The 17,394-nt window shown below is 48.5% G+C and overlaps 1 protein-coding gene across 1 annotated transcript in view; it reads left to right on the top strand.

Annotated features, from left to right (window-relative positions):
* Positions 1 to 8,365, top strand: part of LOC137551920 (vomeronasal type-2 receptor 26-like) — a 135,011-nt gene extending 126,646 nt beyond the window's left edge. The window contains exon 8 of the mRNA XM_068271371.1: positions 7,489 to 8,365. Coding sequence (XP_068127472.1) covers positions 7,489 to 8,365 — 877 coding nt within the window. The remainder of the gene's footprint in view (positions 1 to 7,488) is intronic.
* The last annotated feature ends 9,029 nt before the right edge of the window (positions 8,366 to 17,394 follow it).

Below are 17,394 nucleotides of genomic sequence, written 5' to 3'. Positions count from 1 at the left end.
CCAAACTATCCAGTTATCTTTATTGCTAGTGTTCTCCAGCTCTTCTGGAGAGGTTCTCCTGATTCCTTGTTGTTGTACTGTTTCTGTGGGTGCCTTCCCAGCCCCCTCTGGAAAGGTCTATCCAAACTATACAGTCTCCAGTACTGATAGTACCTTACCAGCTCCTCTGGTAAGGTTCAGCTAAACTATTGAAGTTACGGTTGCACCAAGCACTACACACTTAGCATCCTTGTAGCTATACCAGTATTATTGGTGATTTTGCAGATCACCACATAATCAGGTATAGCATCTGCATTATTGGTGATTCTGCAAATCACCATATAATCAGACATCTGAGTTGCTACACCCAACCGTTACAGAACAGCAGACCAGAAAAAATATGGAGACACTGTGCAATTGGGTTGATGTGTTGGCCACTACCCTTAACGAGCTTATCAAAACGGTTAACGTACAGCAGACTCAGATTGGTCAGCTAGTCGAGTCAGTTAAACGCTTAATAGACCCTAATGCACAAGTGTCACCCCCTTCTGTGATCGAACCCAGGATGCCCCCTCCTGAGAGATTCTCGGGGCATCGTTCCGATTTTCATAATTTTAAGAACCGATGTTTATCATATTTTGAGCTACGGCCCATTACTTCAGGTACCGAGAGGCAGAGAGTTACTTTCATTAAGACTTTACTGTCAGGCGATTCACAGTCCTGGGCCTACAGTCTCCCTCAGGGGAATGAGGCCTTGGCCTGAGTGGCAGATTTCTTCAAAGCTATGGCAGTAATATACAACGACCCTGATTTGGCAGTGACATCAGAGAGGAAATTAAAGACCCTCAGGCAGGGACACAATCCCGTTGAAACCTACGCAGCTGAGTTCAGGAGGTGGGCAGTGTCGGCCAGGTGGGGGCAGTTCACACTTTTAGATTGCTTCTTATCAGGGTTATCTGATGCCATAGCTGACCTCATGTTGGGTCATCCAGAACCTAAATCTTTGGATGAGGCCATATCTTTGGCCATTAAAATTGATAGGCGAGTTCGCTATCAAAAGCAAACTCGGGCTAAGGCCCCAGGGAGATTTTCTTCCTGTACGTTCTCAGCTCCTACACCTTCCCCTCCATCCACTGACGAGCCAATGCAGATTGGGCATGCCAAGCTTTCAGAGGTCGAGGGAAATAGAAGGCGTTTAGAAAAATTGTGTCTATACTGTGCTGATAAAGGGCATATGGTTTCTGCTTGTCCCAAGAAGGCGGAAAAATCTATCGCCTAGGAATAGCTGGAGGTACTACCCTAGGCAATCCAGTCTTACCTCTAAATAACAAACGATTATTGCTCCCATGCTCTATCACCTGGGAGGGACAGATTTAACTCTACCCAAGCTTTTATAGATTCGGGTTCCGCTGTTAATGTTATGTCTAAAAAATGTGCTAACCAGTTTGGGTTTCCCTTGACTTCTGTGGGACAGCAGATTAAGATTACGGCCGTGGACGACTCTCCACTACCATTCACTATCACTCAGACTCCTGTATTGTTGTGTCAGATTGGTGTCTTACATAAAGAACAAATACAGTTTTTGGTACTTGATATGTCCACCTCCACTGTCATTCTGGGTATGCCATGGCTAAAGAAGCATTCCCCTGACATTGATTGGAGTACCAGACAATTGTTAAGCTGGTCTCCATACTGCCATGTTCATTGTCTGGAACGGGTTGCCCTCGTGGCTACCGAATTACAAGTGGAGGAAACTGTTGAGCAGGATTCAGAACCCTCTGGGAAGGATGCCTGGATGGATTGGGCATCTATGTTATCCCCATTCCAACAGGAGATTCCAGAAGGGAAACCAGAGGGGGTTCTGTTTGTACCCATCCAATTTAGGTTTAAAATTCTTCAGGCTTTTCATGCTCACAAGAATGCTGGTCATCCTGGGATTGCTCACACACAGGAGTTATTGAACCGTTGTGTATGGTGGTGGCCCTCAATAGTCTCTGACTGTAAAGAGTTTGTGGGGAGCTGCTCTGTTTGTGCCAGGAGCAAGACATCTAGGCGGGCTCCTGCAGGTACTTTACAGGCACACCTAGTGCCCGAGCAGCCATGGACCCATGTGTCCATGGATTTTGTGGGCGAACTACCGGCCTCTGCGGGTAAAACAGTCATATGGGTGGTGGTCGACAGGTTTAGTAAGATGGCCCACTTCATCCCCTTGAACAGACTCCCCTCTGCACAAGAACTGGCAGAACTTTTTATGCTCCACATCTTCAGATTGCATGGAATTCCTGAAGATGTGGTGTCAGATAGGGGAGTCCAGTTCATTTCCCGGTTCTGGAAGGCCTTCTGCCATCAATTGGGGATGAAGTTATCATTTTCCTCCGGCTACCACCCACAGACTAACGGCCAGACCGAAAGGGTAAATCAGTCTCTTGAACAATTCCTCAGATGTTATGTGGCTGATGCCCAGACCGATTGGGTTAAATTTTTACCCTATGCCGAGTTCGCCCATAATAATTTGAGGTGTGCTGCTTCGGGGTTCTCCCGTTTCCAGATTGTTACGGGGAGATCACCCAAATTCTCACCACTGCCGGTGGTGGCATCACCATTCCAGTTCTGGAACAGTGGCTAGGGACCATGAGAGAAATCTGGAAAAGGGTGAAAGAAAATTTAAAAAGGGCTTTTTCCATTCAGAAAAAAACAAGCAGACAAGAGACGCTCAGTGGAGTTGGAATTCGCACCAGGAGATTTGGTGTGGGTTTCCACTCGACATCTGTCGTTACGGCAGCCCTCTGTTAAATTGGGCCCCAAATTTATAGGGCCATATCCTGTTTCCAGGAAAATTAATAATGTTTCCTATGTGGTGTCAGTGTCACTCCCACCCAGTTTCAGGGGTGGTTGGATGTTTCACGTGTCACTTTTGAAGCCTGCTGTGTATGTGGATTCCACTCCCCCCCCCCTCCCTGTGGTAGTGAATGGGGAGCCTGAGTATGAGATAGAACAGATTTTGGATTCTCGGCTGGTGCGCAACTCTGTCCAGTACTTGGTTCATTGGCGAGGGTATGGTGCCGAAGAGAGATCATGAGTGCCAGCTTCTCGCATGCATGCCAAGGAACTCAGAGAGGAGTTTCATAGGTCGCATCCAGATAGGCCGGGTGGTTCGTGTCCGGAGTCCACGACTAGAGGGGGGGGGGTACTGTAACAACTTGTGAATCGGCGGCTGCTGACACGCAGGGGGTGTCTGCAGACGCCTCCCTCCCTGGCTCTCAAGTGTTCTCCATTCCGTCGGCGTCTAGTACGTCGGGAACGGTCTTGTCTGCGGCTCACAGGGGGTCTGTCTCGCACGGGCGTGCACGGAGACAGGACCTTTATGCTAACAGAAGGCGCGTCAGCTGACCTACCGGTCGGCTGACGTCAGGGATGACTCTCACTGCTCGGATTGGCGGAAATCCGAAGTGGGAGTGGCTGAGAGTCTCCCGCTTCCTCATAAGCCTTCGTTTGCCATTCAGTCTGCTGTCGTGAATACTTACGTGTTAGCGATCAGACCTTAGACTAGATACAGGTGTTGAAACCAAGGACTTCACACCAAGACTAGGATTATTGTATATTATTGATTACCTGTGTTTGACTCTGGCTATACTCTGACTTTGCTTTAGCTTACTGATTCTGTACTTCTGCCTATCTGCCTAAAGTTACTGAACCTCTTGCCTGATTACTAATTACTCTTCTGCCTTCCGATTTCTGTACTGATATTGTCTCTCTGTTGCCGAACTTAGCCTGTCTGACCATTCTACTCACCAGTGGGCCCTCACCACTGGTGAGGTGTGCTATTTTTAACCACCAGCCCTCTGGTGTGGTATCACTACTCCTCCTTTAGTGACTAATAGTACCTTGCCAGCTCCTCTGGTAAGGTTTAGTGAAACTACACAGTCACGACTTTTGATATTACCTTTCCAGCCCCTCTGGAAAGGTCTGCTCTCCTTAGATTGTCACTTAACTGATAGTGCCTTACCAGCTCCTCTGGTAAGGCTTCGCCAAACTATCCAGTTATCTTTATCGCTAGTGTTCTCCAGCTCTTCTGGAGAGGTTCTCCTGATTCCTTGTTGTTGTACTGTTTCTGTGGGTGCCTTCCCAGCCCCTCTGGAAAGGTCTATCCAAACTATACAGTCTCCAGTACTGATAGTACCTTACCAGCTCCTCTGGTAAGGTTCAGCTAAACTATTGAAGTTACGGTTGCACCAAGCACTACACACTTACCATCCTTGTAGCTATACCAGTATTATTGGTGATTCTGCAGATCACCATATAATCAGACATCTGAGTTGCTACACCCAACCGTTACAGACACATGCTGGGTGCAGGTCTGTGTGGTGTGTCAAAACATTGGCTTAAGACTTTACCAAATCCAATGCTCCAATATGGGGAAGCTTCTCTGTTTTCTGTTTGCTGTGTTTTTATTTTATTTTTAAGTGTGGTGTCACAGTTCACTCATCTCTTCAACCACAAGAAAAGCCCAGGAGTAGTCTTAGCTACCGTAATATCTATGTTACGGCAGGGCCCTTATAACACTTTCTCTTACAGGGCTATGGAAACCGTTTTGCCCATGATAATGCGAGGTGCACAAATGAAATCATACCTAGCAGAGGATACACAAAGACTGTATATAGGTTATGGCTGCTAAATGGTTATCTGGGGAGGGAGAGAAAGGGAGAGAGAGAGGGAGAGAGAGGGAGAGAGAGGAAGAGGGAGAGGGAGGGAGAGGGAGAGGGAGGGAGAGGGAGAGAGAGAGAGAAGCAGCCAGAGACAATGGCAGCACTGAACATGAGCTCCTGAAACTTTACCAATTTTACCTTGTAATGGGCAACTGAATGGACACAAAGGACACAACCAAGACACGGCCAAGACCAAGACATAACATGGAAACCAGAGGAGCCTATGGAAGTCTAAAGAATAAAAAGACTAAAGATTAAAAAGCAAATGCTCTGCCTGGAGAAGATAACCACCTATAAAAGGATAAACAAGCTGTGTCACTCAGAGGAACAGCAACAAGCAGCAGTAGCCAGCTCCAGCCAACCAACAGATTTTAACACCAGCAGAGAGTAACCCCAGAACTGACCAAACCTGCAGAAAACAAGGTAAGGGCATTCCTGCTGAATATTACTTATAGAAATAAGAAAGTTTATCAAGGGATTCACAATGGAAACCTTGGAGCCAGCAGATCAAAAGGCAAGCCAGGATGCAGATAAGCCCAGCACATCTAGCAGCAGGCGGTCTGGCACTCGGGAGATTGTTTACTCTCCTGGCAATAAAAGCAATGATGCAAAGAAAGAAGAAAGATTGAAACTAACTAAAAGCGTGCCAGAGACTGTTTGCTGACTATTCCTCTAACCCTAGAGTAAGAACAAACCTGATATTTTTTACACATGACACCCAAGCCTGGCATACTGCCATTTGTGAAAAATTAGAAAAAAGCATTAAAAAAATGGTATCACGAATGGGAGACAAATCAGAATAAAAGACAAGGAGGACCCAGAGGTTACTACACTTACAGTAACTGTATACCACAATGGCAGTGGCGTCCCTACCATAGTGCGCAGGGGGGCGGGGCGCACCGGGTGTCAGACACCCAGGGGGGTGTCACCACGACCCCCCACAGCAGCACAGCAGGAGGGAGAAGCAGGGCTAGAAGGAGGGGCAGTGGGGGCAGCGGTGGGGAGGGGGGAAATATTCCCCCCCCCCTCCCTCACCTGGGACCCCTCCTTCTGCCTCTCTCCCCCTCCAGAATAGCGGCGACAAGTGCGGGGCGGCCGGAGGCGTATGAACAATTACTCACCTGATTTCCGCGTTCCAAGCGTGGAGCGCAGCGTCATGACGTCACAGGTCTCTGTCTTCAATGCCGCCCACTGTGCTTCCTGATTACTAGAAGCACAGTGGGTGGCATTGGAGGCGGAGACCTGTAACGTCATGACGCTGGGAACGCGGAGATTAGGTGAGTAATTGTCTATACGCCTCCGGCCGCCCCGCACTTGTCGCAGCTATTCTGGAGGGGGAGAGAGAGGAAGAAGGAGGGGTCCCAGGTGAGGGAGGGGGGATATTTCCCCCCTCCCCACCGCTGCCCCCACTGCCCCTTCTTCTAGCGCTGCTTCTCCCCCTCCTTGGCATCTTTACTGGGGGGGGGGGGGGGGACTGTACTAGCTATACTGGGGGCAGCTATACTGGGGGCAACTATACCAGCTATACTGGGGGCAACTATACCAGCTATACTGGGGGCAACTATACCAGCTATACTGGGGGCAACTATACTGGGGGCAACTATACCAGCTATACTGGGGGCAACTATACCAGCTATACTGGGGGCAACTATACCAGCTATACTGGGGGCAACTATACCAGCTATACTGGGGGCAGCTATACTGGGGGCAGCTATACTTGGGGAAACTATACTGGGGGCAGCTATACTGGGGGCAACTAAACTAGCTATACTGGGGGCAGGTATACTAGCTATACTGGGGGCAGCTATACTGGGGCAGGTATACTAGCTATACTGGGGGCAGCTATACTGGGGGCAACTAAACTAGCTATACTGGGGGGCAACTATACTAGCTATACTGGGGGCAACTAAACTAGCTATACTGGGGGCAACTATACCAGCTATACTGGGGGCAACTATACCATCTATACTGGGGGCAACTATACCAGCTATACTGGGGGCAACTATACCAGCTATACTGGGGGCAACTATACCAGCTATACTGGGGGCAACTATACCAGCTATACTGGGGGCAACTATACCAGCTATACTGGGGGCAGCTATACTGGGGGCAACTAAACTAGCTATACTGGGGGCAACTAAACTAGCTATACTGGGGGCAGGTATACTAGCTATACTGGGGGCAGCTATACTGGGGGCAGGTATACTAGCTATACTGGGGGCAGCTATACTGGGGGCAACTAAACTAGCTATACTGGGGGCAACTAAACTAGCTATACTGGGGGGCAACTAAACTAGCTATACTGAGGGCAGGTATACTAGCTATACTGGAGGCAGCTATACTGGAGGCAACTATACTAGCTATACTGGGGGCAACTATACTAGCTATACTGGGGGCAACTAAACTAGCTATACTGGGGCAACTAAACCAGCTATACTGGGGCAACTAAACCAGCTATACTGGGGGAAACTATACTAGCTATACTGGGGGCAACTAGTTTCACTGGGGGCAACTATACTAGCTTCACTGGGGGCAACTATACTGGGGGAAACTACTAGCTATACTGGGGCAACTATACTAGCTAATACTTTAAATTACAGTTAGCTCCGCCCTCATCCGGTCATGACCACGCACATTTTTGCCGCGAAGCACGCCGCAGGTTGTGGCCACGCCCATTTTTTAAGGGGGGGGGTGTCTTTTAATACCCAGCAAATGCCCTAGGTACGCCACTGGGCAGTGTCTTGATCCAGAGGGCAGAACGTTACTTAAATATATTTGAAAAGCTTTATCCTGATATTGAAAGACTTGCAATTAACTTTAAAGAAAACCAGACAAACTCTGTCAACACAAACAATGGTCGTAAATCATCTGCAAGGACTGTTCCCAGAGAGAAGGCTGAAGACCAATCTCCAAAACAACACAAACAGCCCCTCTCCAGAGACCAGACACCAGGCTTCTCACACCCCTCCCTGGAGACTCTCAGAGACTGTCTGTCCCAATTAGAAAGACACTTCACCCTTTTCAGGGAAGAAAGAAAAAGCAGCCAAAGTGTGAAAAATGCAAATGATCAACTGAGAGAAGAAAAAGCCAGGATGAAAGCTGAGCACACTGCAGCCTTGAATGATATAAACATTTCCCTACAAAAACTACAGGAGGAAAGCTCACAACTTAAAGAGGAGATCAGGAAATTAAAAATATTAAAACAGCCACAAAAGTTAGAGGAGACAACAAAAAGCACAAAGGCCCCCACAAAACCTATGCCGACCAAAGACAGTGCTCCACACAACACACAGGATGCAATAATCACCCAAGAGACCAGTGACAATCACAGCCATCCAGCCCCCTCTCCAAATACTGCCAACACAGCCTCATCCAACAACCCACAGCCCAAGCCTAAACACCAAGCAAATCGCTCCTATAAACATCGCAGTCCTGACATTGTGCTGGTTATAGACTCTAATGGAAAATACCTGGACATAAGAAGACTCTTTCCAGGGATGCATGCCATCAAAATCATCACTTCAACTATTGAAAAAGTAACACAGGTCATTAATGATCCTCATTTCACCGACCCAAAACATCTCATCCTGCACACCGGCACCAATGACATTATACAAGAAAACACCACAGACCAAGAAACCATCACATACAAATTGTCACAACTCACTGTCACTGGTTAAAAGGGCACAGCAGAAATTCCCCAGCACAAAGATTATCCTCTCTTCCCTGCTCCCAAGAAAAGACATTCCTCACCAGACAATTAATCAGATCAATGCAGAGCTGGCCTCCCATCTCAGATCCTCACCAGACATACAACTGGCACAGCATACCACAATCACTACCGACCATCTGTACAACAACAAGCACCTTATCAAACAAGGAGTCAACTGCCTAGCAAAGGAACTAAAGGACATGGTGTTAAATAGCCCCCAGAGACTCCAAGAAAGCCCTAACTCAACAATCAGACAGCAAACCACAATGTCCCAACACCAGAGAGAGAGCCCACAAGCATGGCAAACATGTAGGAAACCGCCTGCCCCACAATGGCAACACAAAGCAACAGAGGGTAGCATCATGGCGGAAATCAGAACTTTGCTTATCAACATAAAAAGCAGATTGAGGTGACACCCACAACAGTGTCCACCCTCCCCCTGAAAATACTGAGTCCTATGAAAATTTCTGCTCATTACAAGGTAAACCGACTCAAAATGACATCCCTTATCATCAGTAGCTGGAACATCCAAGGGCTGAACGCCTCAGCTTTTGGATCCAAAACAAATGATCCAGACTTTAAAAAGAGACTTGAAAACATTGATATCCAAATCCTCCTGGAGACATGGACCCGGGCAGAGGATGAATCTTTCGTACCCATGGGGTACCTGGAATTCTCCATATCGACCCAGAAAAACAGGAACATTAAACAGGGCCGCCGTTCAGGAGGCATACTAATCTGGTATAAGGAGGAGCTTACAGAGCACATCAAAGCAATCAAACGAGGAGACAGACACATCTGGATCAAAATAAACAGCTCCATCCTCACCTCTCAGTCTGACATGTACCTGTGTGCAGCATACATCCCCCCAACAGAGTCCCCTTACTACAAACCTGACATCTATGGGTTCCTACAAAGAGAAGCCAGCCACTTCCAGTCTCAGGGCAATCACAATGGAGGAAATAAGAGAAAGAACAAAGCTGAAAAAATGTAAGAAGGCTAGCGGTACCGATGGCATCCTGCCAGAGATGATCAAATACAGCCCCCCGGACATACATGAGGAACTCGCAAGACTATTCAACCTTATCCTGAGTGCGGGCTCCTTTCCTCAGGCCTGGAGTGAAGGCCTCATAACACCCATCTACAAGAATGGGGACAGATACGATTCAGCAAACTACAGAGGAATCTGTGTCAGCAGTACACTGGGGAAACTGTTTAACAGCATCATCAATAAAAGGATCCTCTCCTTCCTCACACAGCAGGACGTACTCAGCAAAAGCCAAGCTGGGTTCATGCCAAACCACCGCACAACCAACCACATCTACACACTGCACAGCCTTATCAAGACCCATGTCCACAGCTCATGAGGAAAAGTACACACTTGCTTTGTGGATTTTAAGAAGGCGTTTGACTTGGTGTGGCACCCAGGCCTTTTCCTAAGACTCCTAGAGAGTGGAATAGGAGGTAGAATCTATGATGTCATCAAGAGTTCATATACTGGGAACCAATGCATTGTGAAAGTGGACGGGAAAATAAGTGCGTTCTTCAAGCAGGGTCGAGGAGTCAGGCAGGGCTGCAGTTTGAGCCCAACGCTCTTTAACATGTTCATTAACCAACTGGCTGTAGCCCTGGAATCCTCCCCAGCACCAGGCCTCCTCTTGCATGACCACGAGGTGAAGTTCCTGCTGTATGCAGATGATCTCCTGCTGCTCTCCCCAACAGAAAGGGGCCTACAGGACAGCCTGGCAGTACTGGAGAGTTTCTGCACCACATGGGCACTGCCCATCAACCCAAAGAAGACAAAAGTGATGGTGTTCCAGAGAAAAAATCTAAAAATGCCCACCTCCTCATTTATATTAAATGGCTGCACACTGGAGACCACAAACAGTTACACCTACCTGAGGCTGGAAATTAACCAAACGGGGAGCTTTAACCCTCTGGGCGATACAATTATATCGCCCAGGAGGTGGCGCAGCACTATTTTTTAACATTTTTTATTTTTTAAATCATGTAGCGAGCCCAGGGCTCGCTACATGATAGCCGCAGCGCAGCGGCATCCCCCCACCCACTCCGATCGCCTTCGGCGATCAGAGTAAGCAGGAAATCCCGTTCAGAACGGGATTTCCTGCTGGGCTTCCCCGGTCGCCATGGCGACGGGGCGGGATGACGTCATGGACGTCATGGACGTCGTGACGTCGGAGGGAGTCCCGATCCACCCCTCAGCGCTGCCTGGCACTGATTGGCCAGGCTGTGCAAGGTGTCGGGGAGGGGGGGGGGGGGCTGCACGGCACGGCGAGCGGCGGCGGATCGGCGGCGATTGGAAGTTACACGCAGCTAGCAAATTGCTAGCTGCGTGTGACAAAAAAAAATTATGCAAATCGGCCCACCAGGGCCTGAGAAATCCTCCTGCGCGATATACCCCGAGCTCAGCTCGGGATTATCGCTCAGGAGGTTAAACCAGCAGTAGAGGCCCTGAAGGAAAAAGCCTGCAGAATGTTTTATGCCATCAGAAGGCAACTTTACCACCTAAAACCACCGGTGAGAGTCTGGGTAAAGGTATTCAACAGCATCATCACCCCAATCCTGCTCTATAGCAGTGAGGTATGGGGCCCGGTCACCTACCCTGACCAATCAAAATGAGACTCCAGCCCAACAGAAATCTTCCATCTAGAGTTCTGCAAGTATCTTCTCCAAGTCCATCGCAGCACTTCGAACTCAGCTTGCCGGGCAGAGCTAGGCAGATTCCCACTATGGCTGACTATCCAGCAGAGGGCGCTCTCATACTGGGCGCATATACAGAGCAGCAACCCCAGCACTTACCACCATAAAGCCTCACTGAGCCAGGGTGGGGAGTAGTGTTGGGCGAACAGTGTTCGCCACTGTTCGGGTTCTGCAGAACATCACCCTGTTCGGGTGATGTTCGAGTTCGGCCGAACACCTGACGGTGCTCGGCCAAACCGTTCGGCCACATGGCCGAACTAAGAGCGCATGGCCGAACATTCCCCGAACGTTCGGCTAGCGCTGTGATTGGCCGAATGGGTCACGTGGTTCGGGCCCGAACGCACTCTGATTGGCCGAACGGTCACGTGGTTCGGGTAAATAAATACCCGAACCACGTCATATCTCCGCCATTTGTCTGTGGGTTTAGCTTTGGGTAGGCAGGCAGGGTAGTTCGCTCTCCAGCCACGCTAGCCAGGGCCCCCCCCAGTCATTGTGTGTCGCTGCTGGGAACAGTAGTACACCGCTCGCTCAGCCACACTATATATAGCATTGTTTACTGCCACTGTGTACCTCGCTCAGCCACGCTATATATAGCATTGTGTTTTCTGACACTCTGTGTACACGGCTTAGCCTGGCTATATAGCATTGTGTGTACTGCCACTGTGCACCTCGCTCAGCCACGCTATATATAGCATTGTGTTTTCTGACACTCTGTGTACACGGCTTAGCCTGACTATATAGCATTGTGTGTACTGCCACTGTGTACCTCGCTCAGCCACGCTATATATAGCATTGTGTTTACTGCCACTCTGTGTACACGGCTCAGCCAGACTATATAGCATTGTGTGTACTGCCACTGTGCACCTCGCTCAGCCACGCTATATATAGCATTGTGTTTTCTGACACTCTGTGTACACGGCTTAGCCTGACTATATAGCATTGTGTGTACTGCCACTGTGCACCTCGCTCAGCCACGCTATATATAGCATTGTGTTTACTGCCACTCTGTGTACACCGCTCAGCCAGACTATATACCATTGTTTACTGACACTCTGTGTACACCGCTCAGCCAGACTATATACCATTGTTTACTGACACTCTGTGTACACGGCTCAGCCTGACTATATAGCATTGTGTGTACTGCCACTGTGTACCTCGCTCAGCCACGCTATATATAGCATTGTTTACTGACACTCTGTGTACACGGCTCAGCCAGACTATATAGCATTGTGTGTACTTCCACTCTGTGTACACCGCTCAGCCAGACTATATAGCATTGTGTGTACTGCCACTGTGTACCTCGCTCAGCCACGCTATATATAGCATTGTTTACTGACACTCTGTGTACACGGCTCAGCCAGACTATATAGCATTGTGTGTACTGCCACTCTGTGTACACCGCTCAGCCAGACTATATAGCATTGTGTGTACTGCCACTCTGTGTACACGGCTCAGCCAGACTATATAGCATTGTGTGTACTGCCACTCTGTGTACACCGCTCAGCCAGACTATATAGCATTGCGTACTCTGCCAGTCAGTGTGTATATTGCTGGGATCAGTAATACTCCACTCACCGCCAACCACTATATGAGCTCACCATGAGTTCCTCAGAGACCTCCGCTGTGAGCAGCACTCCCAACAACAGCAACAGCCAACGCCCCACGCAAGCTATAACATCCACCCCAGCAGCCAGTGGTCAGCAGCAGCCCTCTCCGGAGGAGAATGTTGTGTCCATCGGTCCGTCGCCAGAACGATTAATGAGGGCTGCCATTGAGGAGATGATGGGGCCTGATGTGGAGGAGGAGGTCTGGCTCAGGCCAGCATCCCAAGTTAATGTTGAGGACGATGAGGGGTCTGTGTCTGGGGATGTTGGGGTGGCAGAGGTGGTGGGTGGGTCAGACTCAGGAGAAGAGTTGTATGATGAGGATGATGATCGGGACCATCTGTATGTGCCTCAGAGTCCGACCCCGGAAAACATGTTGTATCGTGTGTTTAGGTACTAAAATCTGCGTTCCCACTTCCCAGTACTGCCCGCAGTGCCCGGGTCCACGGATCCATATAATTTTTTGGGCAGCACTATCAAACTGTGGTACTATGAGTGAGTTGCCATGGTCCTTCTGTGCTGCCTGTCACACTCACCGTCTGTCTGCAGATGGATTGTTCAACACAGCTACGCCATCTGACATGTAGTCCTGGACCTTGACCATCTTCTCCAGGCGATTGGTGTTGGAGGACGTGGAACTGCCCGATTGCTGTTCTGTGGGCTGCTGCATGGGTGTCAGAAAATGTTCCCACTCCAAGGACACTGCCAATACCATTCCCTTTTCGGCACTAGCAGCAGCTTGTGTTCTTTGCTGCCCTCCTGGTCCTCCTGGGTTTGCTGAAGTCAGTCTGTCGGCGTACAACTGGCTAGAGAAGGAGGAGGATGTCAATCTCCTCTCTAAAGTCTCCATCCTCAAGGGCCTGCTGGAATTGTTCCATTTTTGACCTGTCTGACACTTTCTTCAATCAGTTTTTTAACATTGTGTTTGTATAAACTGGGTATAAACCCAGTAATTGGTGTTGTCCAGATTCCAGAATAATGAATAATAATGAATAGTGAATAATGCGCGGGCCGCGTTCAATGCAGTCTAGCATGAATTGAGCCATGTGTGCCAGAGAGTCCTGCCAGAATCCTCTGTCTTCATGTTCTTGTAAGCGTTGTGATTGTTGTGATGCACCATATTCGTCACCAGCATCACTTTCTTCCTCTTCTGCTGTCCTTTCCCACTAAATTGTGGAAGTCCAACGTGCACCGCTCTGTCCCTCGGCAGTGGGGGCATCCAATTCCTGCTCCAACTCCAGCTGTTCCTCGTCCTGTTCTTTGTCATAGCTGGGACCAGCGTTTCCTGAGGCAGGTTGCCTGATGTTGGTATCATCACGCTGATCGTTTTCATCTTCAGAATCCCCCACTTGCATCATGCCAGCGGTTTCCATCTTCAACATTGATTTCTTCAGTAAACACAGCAGTGGTATTGTAATGCTGACTGTAGAGTTGTCACTGCTCAGTCACGCAACGTGGATTGCTCAAAATTTTGGAGGACTTGGCAGAGATCCAACATGGTGGCCCAATCAGATCCACAGAAGCTTGGTAGCTACTAGCTGCTGGAATGCGCCTCGGCACTGCGCAAAAGCGTGCTAGCATGTGCAGCGTAGAATTCCAGCGCGTAGGCAGGGACATCACCCAGCGAGCGATGGTGCGCTAGATTGAAGCGCTCCTGCATCTCTTGGTGAGTCCTTCAGAAGCGGTACTGGACTTTTAACAATGTTTTTTTTTTTCCTTCAATAGAAGATCTGCCACGTTGGAGTGAGGAGGACGCCGCCGACCCCGACACCAAGCTGAACCCCGGCGAACTACAAGCAGAGGATCTTCAGGAACCCTCAAGGCTTTGAGCAAGCTGAGGAGGATCAGCAGTCCCGACGAGACCTCTCCTCATATGCGACTGAGTGCAGTGGAGCTCCCCAGAACAACCTCTCAGTTGTCACTTTGTCACTGGTCACTTTGTCACTTTGTCATTTTGTCACTTTGTCAGTTGTCACTTTGTTACTGGTCACTTTGTCACTTGTCACTTTGTCATTTTGTCACTTTGTCACTTGTCACTTTGTCATTTTGTCACTTGTCACTTTGTCATTTTGTCACTTGTCACTTTGTCACTTGTCACTTCTCACTTTGTCACTTCGTCACTTTGTCATTTTGTCACTTGTCACTTTGTCACTTGTCACTTTGTCATTTTGTCACTTTGTCATTTTGTCACTGGTCACTTTGTCACTTGTCACTTGGTCACTTGTCCAGATGATCTCGGTACACCTCCTGAGATTCAAATTCCTGCACACATTGCTCTGGGATTTGGGTGTGATGAATGATGCATCTAACTGGCCACCGGAGGCAATTAAGGCCTTCAAAACATTGAAAGCAGCTTTCTGTTCCGCCCCCATTTTGCGTCATGTTGAGTTGTTGACGTCATGTTCATCCTCAGCCTCGCCTTGCATTTCAGTGCGAGGTGCATTTTCCACAGAAAAAGGTTGTGAATCCGGGCACAACATTTGTGGCTGTTCCATTGACCTTTCACAGGTAGAAGATTGTGGGGGTGGGAATAGCTCCTCCGAATAGCCCATTGTGTCCTGAAAACTACTCATTGCATTGCTTTGCGCACACATTTTTTTGTCCTCATGCAAGGCCTGAGTTGCACCTGAAAGCGTGGCCTTCTCCTCCTGCGCCTCCTCCTGTTCCATCACGTCTGCTGCTGCTGGGTTAGCGTTGACGCCCGGTCCCTGTTTATTGAACCTCTTATCTTTATTACATTTATGACTGCATGGCGGTAAAAAGCATGCTATCCGCACGCTTCTTGTCCTCATGCAAGGCCTGGGTTGTTGTGTCTCAAAAAGCATGGCCTTCTGCTCCTGCGCCTGCTCCTGTTCCATCACGTGTGCTGCTGCTGCTGGGTTAGCGTTACCGGTAGGGATGCTCATTCGGATTCCGCGGAAATGCAAATTCCGAAATTCCGATCGGAAATTGCATTTCCGCATCGGAATGTGGAAATCGGCAATGCAAGTGCTGTAGGCGGATTTCCGCCGGAAATCGCGGAAATTTCCGCCGGAAATCGCGGAAATTCCACCCGACTTTAACATCGATTTTCTCAAAAACTATAAGGTCTTTTTGAAAACTTTTTTTTGCATCTTGTTCACAAGATTCGGTTTAATAAACCCTGAAAATTTGGTGTTTCTAGGACATAAGGGGGCTTTGCTATTAACTGCTAAAATCGGCAGATTTTTACTGTAATGTAAAATGCAGAAAATCTGCATCTGCCTATTTTCTGCATTTTACATTACAGTAAAAATCCGCCGACTTTAGCAGTTGATAGCAAAGCCCCCGTAAGTCCTAGAAACACCAAATTTTCAGGGTTTATTAAACCGAATCTTCTGAACAAGTTGCAAAAAAAAGTTTTCAAAAAGACCTTATAGTTTTTGAGAAAATCGATGTTAAAGTCAGGCGTAATTTCCGCGATTTCCGGCGGAAATTCCGCATTGGAATGCGGAAATTGGTAGCGGTATGCGGAATCGGTAATCTGTACATGACGGAATGCGGATTTACCGCGGAATCGGAAATTAGCATTCCGACCATCCCTAGTTACCGGTCCCTTTTCCTGGAACCTCTTCTCTGTATTACATTTATGACTGCATGGCGACAAAAAGCATGTTACCTGTGCAAAGAAACATGACATTTTCCACATTTAAAAGACAGTTTTTCCTTTGAAACTTTACAATCAATTTTCTCAAAAACTATAAGCTCTTTTTCAAATATTTTTTTTCCTCTTGTACCCACTCCCAAGGTGCACATACCCTGCTAATTTGGGGTATGTAGCATGTAAGGAAGCTTTACAAAGCACGAAAGTTCGGGTCCCCATTGACTTCCATTATGTTCGGAGTTCGGCGCGAACACCCGAACATTGCGGCGATGTTCGGCGAACGTTCGCGAACCCGAACATCTAGGTGTTCGCCCAACACTAGTGGGGAGGCCATACCACGCGCTTTGAAACAAAGCGTCAACAGCCAGCCCAGCCAAGACCACCAACACAGGCTGACAAAAGCCCAAATAAAAGGAATGATAGAAAGCTGCAAGGACCGATACCTAGAGGAATGGAGAAGTGACATAAAGAACTCCCAAAAACTCACTATCTACCAATCACTACAGAGGGAGTACACAATGGCTCCATATCTGGAGAGGCTACACCACCACAAAGATAGACAGGCCCTGAGCCTGTACCGTCTGAGCGCCCACAACCTGGAGATAGAGACAGGATGACACAGACAGACATGGAAGCCCCGAGAGGAGAGACTGTGCAGACAATGTGACCAGGGGGTTTTGGAGGATGAGGCCCACTTCCTGCTACACTGCAGCAAATATGCCCTGCTGAGGACCGCCCACTTCCAGAGACTCTCCGCCCACATCCCAGATTTCACCTCCACAGATGAGGAGAGGAAACTCTACATCCTACTGGGGGAAGAGTAAAAAAACTGTGCAAACAGCAGTCCGATATATCGCTGCCTGCCACCAACTGAGAGGAACATGATATCACATGGACTGTATACCCCCATACTCCCCTCCCCTATGGACTGTATACCTATACCCCCCTCCCCTATGGACTATATATCTCATCCCCCCATACCATACATTATATCCTCCACACTCCTATGGACTGTATACCTATATCCTTCCCTTATTCCCCAAATCCCCC

The sequence above is a fragment of the Hyperolius riggenbachi genome, chromosome 1 (genome assembly GCF_040937935.1).
Source record: "Hyperolius riggenbachi isolate aHypRig1 chromosome 1, aHypRig1.pri, whole genome shotgun sequence".
Taxonomy (NCBI): Eukaryota; Metazoa; Chordata; class Amphibia; order Anura; family Hyperoliidae; genus Hyperolius; species Hyperolius riggenbachi.
Note: the sequence above shows the minus strand (reverse complement) of the source record. Positions and strands in the feature narration are given on the sequence as shown.